At 43.7% G+C, this 19,923-nt stretch overlaps 1 protein-coding gene across 1 annotated transcript in view; it reads left to right on the top strand.

Annotated features, from left to right (window-relative positions):
• LOC120052102 (cadherin-2-like) overlaps positions 1-19,923 on the top strand; it is a 49,350-nt gene that overhangs the window by 16,230 nt on the left and 13,197 nt on the right. The window contains exons 13-14 of the mRNA XM_038998954.1: positions 11,825-11,964; positions 15,504-15,665. Coding sequence (XP_038854882.1) covers positions 11,825-11,964; positions 15,504-15,665 — 302 coding nt within the window. The remainder of the gene's footprint in view (positions 1-11,824; positions 11,965-15,503; positions 15,666-19,923) is intronic.

Here is a 19,923-nt window from a genome sequence, read left to right as displayed (position 1 = left end):
ACTTTTCTCCACAGGTAAAAAAGCATGCTTTTTGCCTTCATATGTGAACGACTGGCTCGATTCGGAATTATGTAACAACATTTTAAATTGTGTTTGTTACATTGGATAAAAGTAGAGACTCAGAGCTAGAAAATGGTATATCATACACTACAGTTGAGGAACAATGGGAAAGTTGATAAGCGTGTAACCTCACTTTTGAGAAAATCGCCCTTGAATGTTTTGGTACCTACTAGAGAGCTCTTCTTTATCTACACCCATTCAGCATCGCTCATATCCTTTTAAGCTTTAGCCCCACCTATCTCTTTAAGGATTCACATGTGAGGCTATGTACTAAACAACCAGAAATGTCAAGACTAAAGGCTGGCTTATACTATGGGTATGTTCGTAAATTTAATCTGGAGTGCCGGAGTGTGCTCTGGCCGTTCGTTATCTCAGAACGTTGTCAGATTGTCCGTTCGTAAATTCAGAGCGTTTCGCTCTCTGAGAGTTCAGAGCGCACACTGGACGCTCTGGCCTAACAACAGCAGTCAAGCACCCAAGCTAACTAGCTAACGTTGGCTAGCTATTTCCAGACACAAATGAGAGAAGAGCTCACTCTGACCATTTTACTCGCCCTAGCAGAGCTGGTTAGGCTGTTATTATGTTATCCAGAGCATTGGTGACTGCAACTGTGCTGCTGGCAACAATTTAATTACGTTTTTTTGCCAACGTTTACTGACACCGGACATATTCATCGGGTGTTGAGCGTTCGTAAATTTGTCAGTTATTCTGCGCTCTAGCACACTCAAACTGGAGTGCTCTGAAATCGGAGTTGATAGCCAGAGTGAATTTACCAGCTACGTCTAACGACAGTTATCGCAGTGACATCATAAACATGGTATTGAAATAGTTACTAGTTACTTTTGTTTAGACATGTAGCTAGCTAAACAATGAACCATAATCCCAACTCATAACGTTACTACCCTGCATGCATCTGCAGGTAGCTAACCAACCAGGTTCAATGTTAGCTAGCTAACATTAGGCTATAACTAGCAATGCAAATGGCTCTGAGATACAAATAATACTACTACACAGATCATACAAGTAACGTTAGCTAGCTAATAGTACACTTTAACTTGAAATGAACAACTTTCTGACTAAATTAAAAACGTGTAATATCTGAAAATGTAGCTAGCTAGACTCTCTTACCCGTCCGTATACAAAGATGGACGCTTCTCCCTCTTTGTCACGGATGCCATGGATGTCCTTAGTTTGAAGATGTAATCCAGAGACAGGTGTTTTCAACAGCCTTCTGAGTGTTTTCTTTTCAAATCAGTCTCCATATTTGTAATCAAACGCCAGAATTTTCTCCATCTTCTTAGCTATCATACTCTAATTCCATTAATTTCAAAACTCGGTCCTCCAGAAAGTGGAGAGCAACAAATCAAATCAAATCAAGTTTATTTTATATAGCCCTTCGTACATCAGCTAATATCTCGAAGTGCTGTACAGAAACCCAGCCTAAAACCCCAAACAGCAAGCAATGCAGGTGTAGAAGCACGGTGGCTAGGAAAAACTCCCTAGAAAGGCCAAAACCTAGGAAGAAACCTAGAGAGGAACCAGGCTATGAGGGGTGGCCAGTCCTCTTCTGGCTGTGCCGGGTGGAGATTATAACAGAACATGGCCAAGATGTTCATAAATGACAAGCATGGTCAAATAATAATCAGGAATAAATGTCAGTTGGCTTTTCATAGCCGATAATTAAGAGTTGAAAACAGCAGGTCTGGGACAGGTAGGGGTTCCATAACCGCAGGCAGAACAGTTGAAACTGGGACAGCAGCAAGGCCAGGTGGACTGGGGACAGCAAGGAGTCATCATGCCCGGTAGTCCTGACGTATGGTCCTAGGGCTCAGTTCCTCCGAGAGAGAGAAAGAAAGAGAGAAGGAGAGAATTAGAGAGAGCCAAGATGTTCAAAATGTTCATAAATGACAAGCATGGTCAAATAATAATCAGGAATAAATGTCAGTTGGCTTTTCATAGCCGATCATTAAGAGTTGAAAACAGCAGGTCTGGGACAGGTAGGGGTTCCATAACTGCAGGCAGAACAGTTGAAACTGGGACAGCAGCAAGGCCAGGTGGACTGGGGACAGCAAGGAGTCATCATGCCCAGTAGTCCTGACGTATGGTCCTAGGGCTCAGGTCCTCCGAGAGAGAGAAAGAAAGAGAGAAGGAGAGAATTAGAGAGAGCATACTTAAATTCACACAGGACACTGGATAAGACAGGAGAAGTACTCCAGATATAACCAACTGGCCCTAGCCCCCCGACACAAACTACTGCAGCATAAATACTGGAGGCTGAGACAGGAGGGGTCAGGAGACACTGTGGCCCCATCCGATGATACCCCCGGACAGGGCCAAACAGGAAGGATATAACCCCACCCACTTTGCCAAAGCACAGCCCCCGCACCACTAGAGGGAATATCTTCAGCCACCAACTTACAATCCTGAGACAAGGCCGAGTATAGCCCACAAAGATCTCCACCACAGCACAAACCAAGGGGGGGGCGCCAACCCAGACAGGAAGATCACGTCAGTAACTCAACCCACTCAAGTGACGCACCCCTCCTAGGGACGGCATGAAAGAGCACCAGTAAGCCAGTGACTCAGCCCCTGTAATAGGGTTAGAGGTAGAGAATCCCAGTGGAGGGGAACCGGCCAGGCAGAGACAGCAAGGGCGGTTCGTTGCTCCAGAGCCTTTCCGTTCACCTTCACACTCCTGGGCCAGACTACACTCAATCATATGACCTACTGAAGAGATAAGTCTTCAGTAAAGACTTAAAGGTTGAGACCGAGTCTGCGTCTCTCACATGGGTAGGCAGACCATTCCATAAAAATGGAGATCTATAGGAGAAAGCCCTGCCTCCAGCTGTTTGCTTAGAAATTCTAGGGACAATTAGGAGGCCTGCGTCTTGTGACCGTAGCGTACGTGTAGGTATGTACGGCAGGACCAACTCGGAAAGATAGGTAGGAGCAAGCCCATGTAACGCTTTATAGGTTAACAGTAAAACCTTGAAATCAGCCCTTGCCTTAACAGGAAGCCAGTGTAGGGAAGCTAGCACTGGAGTAATATGATCAAATTTCTTGGTTCTAGTCAGGATTCTAGCAGCCGTATTTAGCACTAACTGAAGTTTATTTAGTGCTTTATCCGGGTAGCCGGAAAGTAGAGCATTGCAGTAGTCTAGCCTAGAAGTAACAAATGCATGGATTCATTTTTCTGCATCATTTTTGGACAGAAAATGTCTGATTTTTGCAATGTTACGTAGATGGAAAAAAGCTGTCCTTGAAACAGTCTTGATATGTTCGTCAAAAGAGAGATCAGGGTCAAGAGTAACGCCGAGGTCCTTCACAGTTTTATTTGAGACGACTTTACAACCATCAAGATTAATTGTCAGATTTTACAGAAGATCTCTTTGTTTCTTGGGACCTAGAACAAGCATCTCTGTTTTGTCCGAGTTTAAAAGTAGAAAGTTTTCAGCCTTCCACTTCCTTATGTCTGAAACACAGGCTTCTAGCGAGGGCAATTTTGGGGCTTCACCATGTTTCATTGAAATGTACAGCTGTGTGTCATCCACATAGCAGTGAAAGTTAACATTATGTTTTCGAATAACATCCCCAAGAGGTAAAATATATAGTGAAAACAATAGTGGTCCTAAAACGGAACCTTCTATTAAACAGGAATGTAACCGGAATTTTGCAACCCTACCTGCAAGTCACATTCTACTGGCTTGCAAAGTGATTTGTAAATCCTATTGGAATCCAGCCATAGTTAGGATACAGTTGGAATGGTTTTGTTTCTCTTGATTAGCACAATTTCACTTGCACAGCTCATATATTTACATCATCGTATGTACACTTTTAAACGGCATAATATGCATTCAAAACAGCATTGAATATTACATCTATTAGTTTAAAAGTATGTGTTCTTGATTGAAACAATAAAAAAACAACCTAAGACAAAAGTACTTATATATCCAATCTGTAAAGCCATTAAATGTGCACACATGATTTAAAACAAAAGTAAAAAAATGTAAGACATGGAAAACATGTAATTTGTTAAAAAAGCTGTCTACGGTAATTTTGTACAGGAACAGGATGTCCTTTTCAAAATGCTTCCTCTTCTGAATCAACTCCGTACCCATCCATCGGGGCCCAGAGGAGACCCCTCCCCTAGGCGCATCGCCCTAGGTGCCACAGCGCTGACAGGCCATTACCCCCGGGACCTTAGGTGTTGTGGGGGACCCTTTGTCTGGGGTCGATGCCCCATTTCATTCGTACCACCCTAAGGCTACAGTGTCTACCAAAGCCACTGCCTGGTGGGTGGTCTCTACTTGTTTTCCTACCAACAGTGCATCCGTAAGGGAAGGGGGGGTGAGCCAGAGCTTGGTGAAGCCCTGCGGTGGGATAGGCCTTCGACCCACCCCATTTAGCACGAGCTGAACAGTTGGAATAGTTATTCACCCGCAACCTGCATTCATAATTAATGTCAGGGGTTGGAACACTATGAGGAGACTAAGTAAGCCATTTAAATGGAAACAACCATTTATGTAACGGGTGCAAAAAATCTGATTGGATTAGTTTAGAATTGTTTTAATTTATCTTTGTGTAGCATAAAATTCAATCAATCAATATACATACAAAAACAGATACACATTTAGCAGAGAGAGCAATCTATGGCTTGGGTGGCTGGAGTCTTTGACATTTTTTGGGGCCCTCCGCGTGGTATATAGGTCCTGGATTTGTTTTAATTTAACCTTTATTTAAATAGACAAGTCATTAAGAACAAATTCTTATTTACACTGACAGCCTACCCCAGCCAAACCTGGGCCAATTGTGCGCCGCCCTATGGGACTCCCAATCACGGCCGGATGTGATACTGCCTGGGTTCGAAACAGGGACTGTAGCGATGCCTCTTGCACTAAGATGCAGTGCCTTAGACCGCTGCGCCACTCGGGAGCCCATGGCAAGGAGCTAAGCCCCAGTGATGTACTGCGCCGTACTCACCACCCTCTGTAGCGCCTTACGGTCAAGTGCCTTGCAGTTGCCGTACCTAGCGATGATGCAGCCAGTCAAGATGCTCTCAATGGTGCAGCTGTAGAACTTTTTGAGGATCTGAGGGCCCATGCCAAATCTTTGACCCCACACCTCTACAGCCCCAATGGGGTATGTTCACCCCTTCATTTCTTGTAGTCCACTATCAGCTCCTTTGTCTTGTTGACGTTGAGGGAGATGATGTTGTCCTGGCACCACACTGCCTGCCAGGACTCTGACCTCCTCTCTGTAGGCTGCCTCATCATCATCGGTGATCAGTCCTACCACCGTCATGTTGTCAGCAAACTTGATGATGGTGTTGGAGTTGTGCACGGCCACGCAGTTCTAGCTGAACAGTTAGTACAGTAAGGGACTAAGCACACACCCCTGAGGGGCCTCCGTGTTGATGGTTAGCGTGATGGATGTGTTGTTACCTATCCTCACCACCTGAGGGTGGCCCATCAGGAAGAGCAGGATTCAGTTGCAGAGGGAGGTATTCAGACCCAGGGTCCTGAGGTTGGTGATGAGCTTGGAGTGGACTATGGTGTTGAATCAGAGCTGTAGTAAATTAACAGCATTCTTACATAGGTATTCCCTTTGTGTAGGTGTTTAAGGGCAATATGGTGTGCAATAGAGATTCCATCATCTGTGGATGTGTTGGGGTGGTATGCGAATTGGAGTGGGTCCAGAGTGTCTTGAATGATGGTGCTGTGAGCCTTGACCACCCTTTCAAAGCATCTCATGGTTATAGATGTGAGTGCTACAGGACAATATTAATTTAGGCAGGTTACCTTGGTGTTCTTTGGCATGGGGGCTATAGTGGTCTGCTTGAAACAAGTTGGTATTACAGACCGGATCAGGGATAGGTTGAAAATGTGTTAGTGAAGACACTTGCCAGCTGGTCAGCACATGCTCCGAGTACGCATCCTGGTATTCCATCTGGCCCTGCGGCCTTGCGAATGTTAACCTGTTTAATCCTGTCTAAGCTGGTGGAGGGGGGTTACTACTAAATTACAGATTTTTTAAAAAGAAGTTCATACCAAGGATCATTTTGCTATTTGATTGTGAATTTTAAGACCGCTTGAAGTATCAAAAAAATATATAAATAACTTATTTGATGAAAGATTGTATTTGGCCTTACTGCTATTAGCCCATACAAACGCATTGAATAACAGATTCACTACATGGAACAACAGATAGTCCCTCCCCAAACAAATCTAAAGGGAGTTTCTTCTGAAGTGTCTATCCTATATCTGAGAGATATAAGATACATTTTTTACATGTATTTAACCCCATATTTTGGTCACTAAACAGTCTCCATATATACAGTACTCCCATTAACTTTTTTGACTGGTACTGGGGAACCTTCAGACGAGTCTTGTGAGGTGTGACATGTACGTGTTTGTGAGAGTCTCGCCTTAACACAGAGGGGTCATATTAGTGTGTAGCCCAAACTGTTCGGATGTTACAAACAGAAATTAGCAAATCGGCTGTACCAACTGTACAAACTGTACCAATTGTCATCTTTCCATAGAGAGGTCATAATAGTTTGTAGGCCAAACCATTCGGATGCTACAGACGATTGTGTGAGAACACCAAGTTTCGGGATGTCTCATGGTTTGACAAACACTCTCTAGCTCTGTCACCTTTCACCGCAGGTGCAGAAGTGTTATATAAGCGGATGCGGTGGATTGAGACGCATCCAATGCCAAAAATCAGATAAGCTACATGACCAAAAGTATGTGGACTGCTCGTTGAACATCTCATTCCAAAATCATGGGCATTAATATGGAGTTGGTCCCCCATTTGTTGCTATAACAGCTCAACTCTTCTGGGAAGGCTTTCCACTAGATGTTGGAACATTGCTGTGGGGACTTGCTTCCATTCAGCCACGAGCATTAGTGAGGTTGGGCACTGATGTTGGGCCATTAGGCCTGGCTCGCAGTCGGTGTTCCAATTCATCACAATGGGGTTGAGGTCAGGGCTCTGTCCAGTCAAGTTCTTCCACACCAATCTCGACAAACCATTTCTGTATGGACCTTGCTTTGAGCACAGGGGCATTGTCATGCTGGAACAGGAAAAGGCCTTCCCCAAACTGTTGCCACAAAGTTGGAAGCATAGAATGAATGGCATTGAATGCTGTAGCATTAAGATTCCCCTTCACTGGAACTAAGGGGTCCAAACCATGAAAAACAGCCCCAGACCATTTTTCCTCCTCCACCAAGATTTACAGTTGGCACTATGCATTCGGGCAGGTAGCGTTGTCCTTGCATCAGCCAAACCCAGATTTGTCCGTCGTTTCCACTGCTTCAGTGTCCAATGGCGACAAGTTTAACACCACTCAAGCCGACACTAGGAAAGGTGGCATCCTATGACGGTGCCACATTGAAAGTCACTGAGCTCTTCAGTTAGGCCATTCTCCTGCCAATGTTTTTCTATGGAGATTGCCAGGCTGTGTGCTCGATTTTATACACCTGTCCGCAACGGGTGTGGCGGATTCCACTAACCTGATGGGCTGTCCACGTAATTTTCTACATATAGTGTCTCTCTATCTTAAATATACATTTTTGGGGGGATTTTTTATTATGTTAATTCGATTTCTGCGGGGGCGCGGACATCAACCTTAGGGGGTTAAATGTCTTACTCACATCGGCTACGGAGAGCGAAATCACAGTCATCCGGGAACAGCTGGTGTGCTCATCAATAAATCAAATGTATTTTAAAACCCTTTTTACATAAGCAGATGTCACAAAGTGCTATACAGAAACCCAGCCCAAAACCCCAAATAGCAAACAATGCAGATGTAAAAGCACAGTGGAAAGGCAGGAAACTAGGAAGAAACCAGGCTCTGAGGGGTGGCCAGTCCTCTTCTGGCTGTGCCGGGTGGAGATTATAAGTGTGCATGGCCCTTAAGGCCAAATAGTTCTTCAAGATGTTCAAACATTCATAGATGACCATCAGGGTCAAATAATAATCACAGTGGTTGTAGAGGGTGCAACAGGTCAGTACCTCAGGAATAAATGTCAGTTGGCTTTTCATAGCCAAGCATTCAGAAGGTTGAGATAGCAGGTGCGGTAGAGAGAGAGAGAGTCGAAAACAGCAGGTCCAGGGCAAGGTAGCACGTCTGGGGAACAGGTCAGGGTTCCATAGCCGCAGGCAGAACAGTTGAAACTGCAGCAGCAGCACGACCAGGTGGACTGGGGAAAGCCAGGAGTCATCAGGCCAGGTAGTCCTGAGGCATGTCCTAGGGCTCAGGTCCTATGGGAGGGGAGGGGGAGAGAGAGAGAGAAAGAGAATTAGAGGGAGTATACTTAAATAAGACAGAATAATTACACCACATATAACAGACTGACCCTAGCCCCCCGGCACATAGACTATTGCAGCATAGATACTGGAGGCTGAGACAGAGGTGGGTCGGGGACGCTGTGGGTCGGGGACGCCCACTTTGCCAAAGCACAGCCCCCACACCACTAGAGGGATATCAATAGACCACCAATTTACTACCCTGAGACAAGGCTGAGTATAGCCTACAAAGATCTCCACCGCACGAGCCCGAGGGGGCGCAAAACCAGACAGGAAGATCACATCTGTGACTCAACCCACTCAAGTGACGCACCCCTCCTAGGGACGGCATGGTAAGCCAGTGACTCAACCCCTGTAATTGGGTCAGAGGCAGAGAATCCCAGTGGAGAGAGGGGAGCCAGCCACGCAGAGACGGCAAGGGTGGTTCATCGCTCCAGTGCCTTGCTGTTCACCTTCGCACCCCTGGGCGAGACTACATTCTAATATAGGACCTACTGAAGAGATGAGTCTTCAGTAAAGACTTAAAGGTCGAGACTAGGGATGATGATGTATCGGTGAACATATCGAAATCGGACGATATTAGCTAAAAATGCCAACATCGGTATTGGCCGATGTCTAGTTTAACGCCTGATGTGCAAAACCGATGTCAAAGCTGACGTGCATACCCATATAACGTAGGTACATTATGTAATGACGCCACATAAATGTTGCGCTATACGTGCCACACAGCATTCCTAAACTAGCCCACAATGACTGCTGTGTGGATCTAGCAGTCATTTGAAAGAGTAACAAAATTTCAGCTACACAACTCAAAGTCGAAATACATTAAGGCCAAGATAATGGGATTCATTGCCCTTGACAATCAACCGTTCTCTGTCGTGGGAGATGTTGGCTTTCGCCGACTGGTCGAGCGCCGGTACACACTACCAAGTGCGCAATTATTTTTCCCCTACCTGAGATATACAGTAATTGCGTCACTGCTATTAACTTCACGACATACATACTATGGAACGCCGTTTGGGTCTTTGCGTGTCTAAAAAGATACAGTAGCACTGTCAAAGCTATACAAAAAAGTCTGCAAACAAGCAAACACCGGCCACGAACGATGTGTTTACAATACCGCGTTGGTAATAAAGCATAATTTGTTCGACCGAAACTTCTGGGGTAGCTAGCTTTAGCTTGGTACCTAGCTAGCACCAACACAACCAGCCTGAAAACTGACCAGTAGAACCTGCAGTCATTTTCATTATTCTTATCAATGATTTAGGAATCCTTGTGAGTAAGTATTAGCTAGGTTGCCACTTGTTGTTCGCCTATTGAAATTTAACTTCAGTTCATGAAAATAAATAGCTAGTCAGCAACTTAACCCTGTTGCCCAAAGCTAACGTTATAAGCAGCCAGCTAGCTTCATCTGGCTAGTGAGGCTCGACTGCATCGGGTTATCTGTTGTGAAGCTAGCCACAATAAGGATTAGGCACAATAGTGGAATTTGCGGTTTACTTTCAAAATAAATGTATGTCATTGACAGTAATGCTAATGAATACAAATAGTAGAATTATGCCATACTTTTATTTTGAATGCTAACTGCAAAGTTCACTATTGTGACTAAACCTTATTGTGGCTAACTTCACATAGATGGGTCCGACCACCATTTATCAAATAAGAACTGTCTCATAAATTAGAGTTATTTTAGATGACACCTAGCTATATAGTTAGCTAGCTAACTATAGCTACTGAAACAGATGTTGTGTTATTTGACGTGTCAAATAACACAACATCTGTTTCAGTAGCTATAGTTATCTTTTTTGACGCGCAAAGACCCAAACGGCGTTCCATAGAAATCCTGTTTGAGAAAGAAACGACTGAACAATGAAACAGCACAGTAAATATGTGAAAGAAATAGGCTTTCATTATGTTTTACTGGTAATGGGGACATCCGTAAATGCTGTAACTTTTTGGTGTGTGTGTGTGTAACCTTTATTTAACTAGGCAAGTCAGTTAAGAACAAATTCTTATTTACAATGACGGCCCGGACGACGCTGGGCAAATTGTGGTCCGCACTATGGGACTCCCAATCACGGCCGGATGTGATACAGCCTGGATTTGAACCAGGGACTGTAGGGACGCCTCTTGCACTGAGATGCAGTGCCTTAGACCGCTGCGTCCGTGTGTGTGTGTGTGTTAACTATTTAACTGTACTAGAATGCTTAAAAAGCTGATAAAATTGTAAATATCGGTTATTGGTATCGGTATCGTTTTTTTGGGGCAAGGAAAATATGTGATATCTGTATCAGCCAAAAATATCATATCGGTGCATCACTAGTTGAGACCAAGTCTGTCTCTCTCACATGGATAGGCAGACCATTCCATAAAAATGTTGCTTTATAGGAGAAATCCCTGCATCCAGCTCATGCATGGTTCAGTGTTGCTTGCCTCCAGACTTGCCCTGTAATCTTTGATAATTTGCAAACCCTGCCACATCCTTTGTGCATCAGACCTGGCGTAGTAGGATTTGATCTTAGTCCTATATTGATGCTTTGCCTGTTTGATGGCTCCTTGGAGGTCGTGGCGGGATTTCTTTGAAGCGTGCAGATTACTGTCCTGCTCCTTGAATGCGGCAGCTCTAGCCTTTAGCTCAGTGCGGAGGTTGCCAGTAATCCATGGCTTCTGGTTGTGGTTTGTACGCATGGTCACGACATCGTCGATGCACTTATTAAAGAAGCCATTGACTGATGTGGTAAACTCCTCAACGTTATCGGATGAATGCTGGAACATAGCGAAACAGTCTCCTTAGCTTAGCATCCGCTTCATCGGACCTCTTCCGTATTGAGCACATCACTGGTACTTCCTAACCCCCTCCCCCTTTCCACCTTTTACAGCCCTTTGACACCCCTCTACCCCCCTCGCCCAGTCTACCCCAACCTCCCCAGTCTAGCCCCCTGCCTCAGCCTTAATGTACCCGTCACAACCCCAGCCTCACACCCAGCCATCTTCTGAAATCTGCACTGAATATGTGGATCAAAGCAGGGAATTGCTGATCAAGCTCCTTTCAAGCTTAAAACCTCCTCTCTTTAACATGGCAGAGAAAAATGGATGAATAAAAACTGAAGCTACGTGTTGTTCCCTTCATCCTTACCTACTTTCTATCTTCTCCCCACCACCATCCTCTTTATTGTTCTCTCTCGCTCTCGCTCTCGCTCTCGCTCTGGCTCTCGCTCTGGCTCTCCCTCTCTCTCTCTCTCTCTCTCTCTCTCTGTGTGTTCTTGAGTGATAAGGGAATGTGGTGTAAATGTGCCCTTGGATGCAATGTGCACTGCTCAAATGAAATGGTTGTGAAGTTCTAATTATTCCTCTCTTTCTCTCCCCCTCCTTCCTCTGTCCCTTCCTCTCTCCCCTCGTCATCCCTCTCTCCCTCCCCTCCTCCTCCCTATTTTTCTCTCCCCCCTCTCTGTAGTGATGGTGTTGTTCTTTGTGATGTGGATGAAGAGGAGGGATAAGGAACGTCAGGCCAAGCAGCTGCTCATCGACCCAGAGGACGATGTCAGAGACAACATACTGAAGTACGACGAAGAAGGAGGAGGAGAGGAGGACCAGGTAGAGAAAACACACACTAACATTAGCATAATGATAGCATAGCCAATCAGCTGCTGAATCAGATGGAGGGTTAGCCGTCCGCTAACGGCTAGTGGGAGACAAGGTCAGTGCTTGGGGTAAAGGGGGAGGCAAGGAGGATTTACAATGGTTGACACACAGACACACACATACTGAGGGACTGGCACATGGGGGCAATTCCACGAAAATTTAACTATTCTGAGATTTTTCACTTTAAAATGTATGCCAAATTTACAATTTACACAGAAAAAATATACAAAAACACATTTACTTGAAGAACAGTGCAGATGCAAAGTTTGGTAAAACAATGAACAGCAAAAATCATAATTCTGTAACCAAACTTTGCACTTGTTTTTGTAAAATATTATTTGTGCATTTTTACAAGTAGTACTTGTTCATAGAGTTATATGGTTTGTTAATATTTGAAATCAATGAATGAGTCTCAGCGTTATTCTGTTACAGTGGACTTGCTCATGGGGGTTGTAGGACCTAGCTGACCAATCATTGGATATTAATAATGGCACTCTGAGAGGGGGTGATAAACATTTATTGCCATGGCAATGGCATGGGAGGCGGGGGGGAAGGCGAGAGACCATCTTTCACTGCGATGGATGCTACTTCCCACCCATTGTTCGAGGAAATTGTCATGTCGAGGAATCGGCAGTGATGGGAAAATTAACTGTTGGAGAGCGGAGCGGCTAGTTCCCCCTGATCAGCCCCCCAGCTGTGAGATGGATTAATAATGTCTATCTGGGACTCCCAGTGGTGAGGGGCTATGGGGAGTGGTCAGGCCAGGGACAGCTACAGGAACAGTCACACAGTCTGGCTCTCTGGTGCTAAACGGATACTATGCTACACTGATACCAATGGCAGAGCCGCAGAGGGTGCAACCCATAGGGCCCTGGTCAAAAGTACACTATAAAGGGGATAGGGCGACATTTGGGATGTAGACAAAGTCTGGCCCTCTGGTCCTAAACGGTTACTAGACTGAGGCTAACACCATTGTGTTTTGATGGTCATAGCCAATGCTAACAACAGCACAGGCCTGACCTGTAACAAATCCAGACAATCCAAAAAGTAAGGTGTACAGTCTCTCTATACATGAATCGCACATTGTGGCTCTCTTCTCTGGTACTAATGGCCATGTCCTCTTCAACCAGCCACTGCTAAGAGAAGCACAAACCTCTTTCAGAAGACCCAAACACAAAGACTTCCAGACATACAGTTATAATACAGCCTCTCAAATGACAAACACACACATTGCACAGGATAAAATCATTTCATCAGCTTTTTGTGTACTTAGCCTATCATCCTGGTGTCAAAGACTGAGCATGGTGAGCGATGACAAAACTCAGCTATTTTCCTCCGGTAACAATGGCTGAGTCCCTTTCAGACCTGGCTGGCTGGCTGGCTGGCTGGCTGGCTGGCTGGCTGGCTGGCTGGCTGGCTGGCTGGCTGGCTGGCTGTAGAGATGTCTGTGGCCGCATTCCAGATGGCACCCTATTCCATATATAGCGCACTACTTTTGGGTCCTGGTCAAAAGTAGTGCACTTTAAAGAGAATAAGGTGCCATTGGGAAATAAGCCTGCAGGTGTTCTCCTCTGTCTAGGAAATAGCAATAAAGCCTAGCCTAGTGACAAAGCCATCTTTATTTATCCATCCATTTCCTCTACTTCTCTCTCTGTCCATCATGTTATGGTGGCATTCACAGCTCTCCCCTGAAAGTGTTTCATTGGTTAGCTATTACGGTGAACAAAGCACAAGGTCATTACTTGGCCAGGCTTTATTGTCCCTGAAAATGCTCTTTAAGTCGATCCCCTTGGAGATGGATGTTTCATCATGTTTTTCTGGATGATTTCTCAATGAATCAGACACTGGCAATTCGAAAGGAAATCAGAGCCTATCTCTCTTAGCCCTCTCTCACTCTCTCTCTCTCTCTCTCTCTCTCAATTCAATGTAATGGCTTTATTGGCATGGGAAACATATGTTTACATTGCCGAAGTAAGTAAAATAGATAAACAAAAGTGAAATAAACAATAAAAAATGAACACTCTCATTCAATGAGTCGGTGTAAGGTCATGTTGGTATGAGAGAGAGGGATCATGACAGCAGTTACATACACTGTTAAAAATGACTCTTTGGATCAACCTAAAAAAAAATCTTCAACTGCTTACAAGTAAATGAGTTAGGTTTTTTAAATGGAAAAATACTGCATGTGTTGAATTCAAATGTATGTTTCAATGCCAACTGTTTTATTGGATTATTACCAAACCTATATTTTAAGTTGCAACTTATTTCATTCAACACTCAACTTACATTTCCCCTTTGATTTAAACTTAATAAATAACAAATCCAAACTAATATTTCATGTAAATACAACCCATTTTCGGAGGGGAATTACCCACCTACATTTCCTCAGTTGGATTACAAGCAATTAAATATTTTCTCTGTAATTCAAGAATTGAAGTTTGCTCAATAACTTGAAATTAGGTTTCCAAACATATTTGACTTTCACATGTAGTAGCCACAAGATCCTAACCATGCATTGGCTACCATAGCATAGACACATTATCAGTTTCTTTTGAATCACATGCACCTATGCACATACTGTATCATCACAGACGCTGGCAGTGTACACGTTTGAGTAATGAATAGAATAGACCTCATTAACTAGAATGACATTCCCTCTCAAGGGTGAGCAAAAATAACAATGTGAATTGTCTGGAAAGCCTCAATGCTTCAGGAAGCTCATTTGCCCATCACTACCGCTATCCAATGCGTATGAGGTGTTGTAAAGCAATTTAGAGGCTTTCTTTCAATAAAAAACATTGAACTGTCAAATTTGTTATTTGATTTCAGACTAATTAAAAAGAATGGGTTGAACGAACCAAAGTGTAATTTTCGATCATTCCAATGAGTAAAAGCACTTCAGATGTACAACAGCATCATTTAGCTTTTTACAGTGTATACACAGTGGTGTCGTGAAAGGTAAACGCACGCCGTTTACGCACCTTTTTTTATTTTGCGTGAGTGTTTACCCACCTTTTTTTATTTTGCGTGAGTGTTTACCCACCTTTTTTTATTTTGCGTGAGTGTTTACGCACCTTTTTTTATTTTGCGTGAGTGTTTACGCACCTTTTTTTATTTTGCGTGAGTGTTTACGCACCTTTTGCAGAAAATGCTTTGAAAGTATAGGGAGCATGACTTTATTCACAGCAAATGGCAATCAGCATTTACCCACATATTTTTTTCACCACTACATCACTGCATTTACAGCCAGTGTCACAAGCTCATCTCATAACCTTATGCGATCTCTGATCATGCGTCGTTTCTATAGAATAAACTGCTTAGGACCGTTTCAGTCATGGTTACCGCACCACAGTGTCACCAACATGGGAATAATACCTAAGGATCTACGTGGTAGTGCAGCCTGTGTTACATTATTTGATTCAGTGTATGCATCTCTCTCTCCCTCCCTCCCTCCCGCCTTCATTCCCTCCCTCCTTCCCTTCCCCCTCCAGGACTATGACCTGAGCCAGCTGCAGCAGCCCGACGCGTTGGAGACAGAAAAGGTGAAGGTGGGGATCCGACGTATGGATGAGAGGCCCCTACACCAGGACCACCTGTACCCCCTCCGTTCTGCTGCACCCCACCCCGGAGATATAGGAGACTTCATCCACGAGGTAGCTACAGAGTGTGTGTGAGTCTGATTGGGAGCATGCTCGCTTACATGTGTGTCATTGTGTGAAACTATGCGTATGAGCTTGTGTGTGCATGACTGTGTGTGTATGTGACTCACTGTGTGTGACACACAGAGAGAGAGAGCCTCTATGAGTAATTCTTAATTAGCTTTGCTAACAGTGAGGATTAGCGTGGTAACAACATGGGCTGGCCCTGCTGGCTATTTTAAGATAAATCCATTGAGTTTCATTAATCCCCAGAGAGAGACTGGCTTTGGCCTTCACCTCTAGACAGCTCCAGTTGGCTCTACAACAGAATAGTCATAGCTCAATCTCAGTTAGGTAGATTTAATATGTGTGTTGAATCTAGTTGAGTTTATGTCTATACTGTATCTAGGCAATGAGGCAAACTCTTGGCCAAGGGTTAATACAGTATGTTTTTCTATTGAGCAGTGGGACAGTAACTGAAAGGTTGCTTGTTCAAATCCCTGAGCCGGCCCTTGAGCAAGGCAGAAAACCCCCACAATAACTATTCCCCAGGCACCGATGATGTGGATGTCGAGTAAGGCAGCCCCTCGCACCTCTCTGATTCAGAAGGTTTGGGTTAAATGCAGAAGACACATTTCGGTTGAATGCATTCAGGAGTGCAACTGACCAGGTATCCCCATCCCTTTCGCTGTGTTTCCTAGGTCTTGTGTGTCAAATCAAATCAAATGTTATTTGTCCCATGCTTCGTAAACAACAGGTGCACTGTAACAAATTGCTGAAAGTTTATTGCAAAACTTTCAGTTAGTTACTGTAATTCAATATTACAGTAATGTAAAGAGCAATGCAATATCGGGGCTCATTGGCGTTCCGCTACACTGCTTTAAAATAATTAGACAGTACAATTTTACAGTAAAGTACTGTATTAACTGTATATTTACAGCAGCATACTGAATTATGTTGCATTGTGGGAAAATGTTGTGGGCGGGCGAAATGCTCTCTGGATCATTAACATATTTTGAGGTGTGCCTTGGAAGAGGTTATACAGTATTTGTTGCGCCATTAGTGAGAATGCTGTACCCTATAGAGTACAGTACCATACAATTTTATATGTACAGTACCAGTCAAAAGTTTGGACACACCTACTCATTCAAGGGTTTTTCTTTATTTTTACTATTTTCTACATTGTAGAATAATAGTGAAAACATCAGAACTATGAAAAAACACATATGAAATCATATAATAAACAAATAAGTGTTAAACAAATCAAAATATAGTTTTTGATTCTTCAAAGTAGCCACCCTTTGCCTTGATGACAGCTTTGCACACTCTTGGCATTCTCTCAACCAGCTTCACCTGGAATGCTTTTCCAACAGTTTTGAAGGATAAAAGGATAAATGCTGAGCACTTGTTGACTGCTTTTCCTTCACTCTGCGGTTCAACTCATCCCAAACCATCTCAATTTGGTTAAGGTTGGGTGATTGTGGAGGCCAGGTCATTTGATGCAGCACTCCATCACTCTCCTTCTTGGTCAAATAGCCCTTACACACCATGGTGGTGTGTGTTGGGTCGTTGTACTGTTGAAAAACAAATGATAGTCCCACTAAGCGCAAACCAGCAGGGATGGCGTATCGCTGCAGAATGCTGTGGTAGCCATGCTGGTTACGTGTGCCTTGAATTCTAAATATATCACTGACAGTGTCACTAGCAAAGCACCCCACACCATCACACTTCCTCCTCCATGCTTCACGGTAGGAACCACACATGTAGGGATCATCTGTTCACCTACTCTGTGTCTCACAAAGACACGCCGTTTGGAACCGAAAATCTCAAATTTGGACTCATCAGACCAGAGGACAGATTTCCAACGGAAAAGTCTCTTCTTATTTCCAAGTCTCTTCTTATTATTGGTGTCCTTTAGTAGTAGTTTCTTTGCAGCAATTTAACCATGAAGGCTTGATTCACACAGTCTCCTCTGAACAGTTGATGTTGAGATGTGACTGTTGAACTTTGAGCATTCAGAAATGCGAGCTGCCTCACTTTCGAGGGGCTGATGCGGTTTCTTCTCTAAGTAATTATTAACCTGTTTTCGAGAAGACCCTCTCAAAGGGAACGGATGTGGCCACTATGCAGAGTCTCCCTGTCATGACTTTAGTAAGCCGTGGGTAGACAGAGGCCTTGTTCTTCCACCAGCTCAGAGGATCTGCAGATATTTGGAGGGGCTCCTCCAAATAGTATCAGACCTCCATTATGGCATCTGATGAGGGATTCCTTCGTGCTGCATAGCCAGTTGCTCTCTCGTCAAACAGCGTCCAAACAACAGAAGTTTGTGGCACTACTGCTGGTGCTTCTGCTCAATCTGATCCTTCTTCTCCCTGTTGCTCTGGTGCCTGAGCCAGCTGACTGCTGGGGCTGTCTCTCCCTGCTACTGAGGTTATTCTTTGAAGAGCCTCATCAATCGCTCTGGCCTCACTGAAGTCTAACTTCATAAACCTGGGGTCAAGTGCAGCGGTTTCTGATAGCACGTGATTATATTCCACTCTGTGGAACTTTCTGTCCATTGATGAACATAGGGTGTCCATCAACTCTGGCACATGTCCTGTGGTTAAATTTGCTTCTCTCTGGCGGCTGGCTGTGATTCACTGCAGACCCTTACACAGAAGTATCATTTTTGAGACTGTCACATAGCTGAAAAGTGAGAACAGTAACTTTATTAGTTCAGGTTTTGTCTGCTGATACTACATCCTCATCTACTGCTCATATACATATATAATATTGGATTCATTAACTTCTTATGGCTGCAAGCCCGACGTCGGTACACTTATGACAACAGCCAGCTCAAGTGCAGGGCGCGAAATTCAAAATATATATTTTTTAAATATTTAACTTTCACACATTAACAAGTCCAATACAGCATATGAAAGGTACACATCTTGTGAATCCAGCCAACATGTCCGATTTTTAAAATGTTTTACAGGGAAGACACAATATGTAAATCTATTAGCTAACCACGTTAGCAAAAGACACCACTTTTTTTACTCCACCAGTTTTTTACTCCATCAGTAGCTATCACAAATTCGACCAAATAAAGATATAAATAGCCACTAACCAAGAAACAACTTCATCAGATGACAGTCTGATAACATATTTATTGTATAGCATATGTTTTGTTAGAAAAATGTGCATATTTCAGGTATAAATCATAGTTTACATTGCAGCTACAATCAGAAATTGCACCGAAAGCAGCCATAAAACTTACAGACACCAACGTCAAATACCTAATTACTCATCATAAAACATTTCTGAAAAATACATAGTGTACAGCAAATGAAAGACAGGCATCTTGTGATTCCAGCCAATATTTCCGATTTATTAAGTGTTTTACAGCGAAAACAAAATGTAGCGTTATATTAGCTTAGCACAATAGCCAGAAACACTTGGGCGCCGACGACTAGTTCACATCTACGACAGATATATGAAATAGCATCATAAAATGTTTCTTACTTTTGCTGATCTTCCATCAGAATGTTGGACAAGGTGTCCTTTGTCCAGAACAGTCGTTGTTTGGATTTAGAATGGCAACTTTCCCTCTTCATTTAGCACGCGCACTAGCCAAGTGGCACGGATCCCTCCATCGTCAACAAAGTCAGAGAACGGAACACGGCAAAACTCCCGAAAAAATTTCAATAATCTGATTAAACTATATTGAAAAAACATACTTTACGATGATATGGTCACATGTATCAAATAAAATCAGAGCCGGAGATAGTAGTCGTCCATAACGGCAGCTAAACAGAAGGCAATCCCACTGTCCACCTCGCGCTCCCAAGAGTACCGGAAATGAGGGACACGTCATACAAAGAGCTTGTATTCCAATTCAGACCAAGATAAACACTAAATTTCTTCTCTCACAGCCTCTTGACATCCAGGGGAAGGTCTATGAAGTGCACGTAGACTCTTACGTATCATGCCCATGTATAGGCAGGAAGAAGAACAGAGCCTCGATTTCAGACTTTCCACTTTTTTTTTTGTTGTGCCAAATGAGTTCTGTTTGACTCACAGATATAATTCAAACGGTTTTAGAAACTAGAGAGTGTTTTCTATCCAATAGTAATAATAATATGCATATTGTACGAGCAAGAATTGAGTACGAGGCCGTTTGAAATGGGCACCTTTAATCAGAGCTACTCAATACTGCCCCTGCAGCCATAAAAAGTTAATGATGTAGTAATAACTGCTTACTGTACCTCTCTCCACTGATCTCCACAGTGACCTG

Source organism: Salvelinus namaycush, chromosome 8 (genome assembly GCF_016432855.1).
Source record: "Salvelinus namaycush isolate Seneca chromosome 8, SaNama_1.0, whole genome shotgun sequence".
NCBI classification, from domain to species: Eukaryota; Metazoa; Chordata; class Actinopteri; order Salmoniformes; family Salmonidae; genus Salvelinus; species Salvelinus namaycush.
This window is presented reverse-complemented; position numbering and strand designations above follow the sequence as displayed.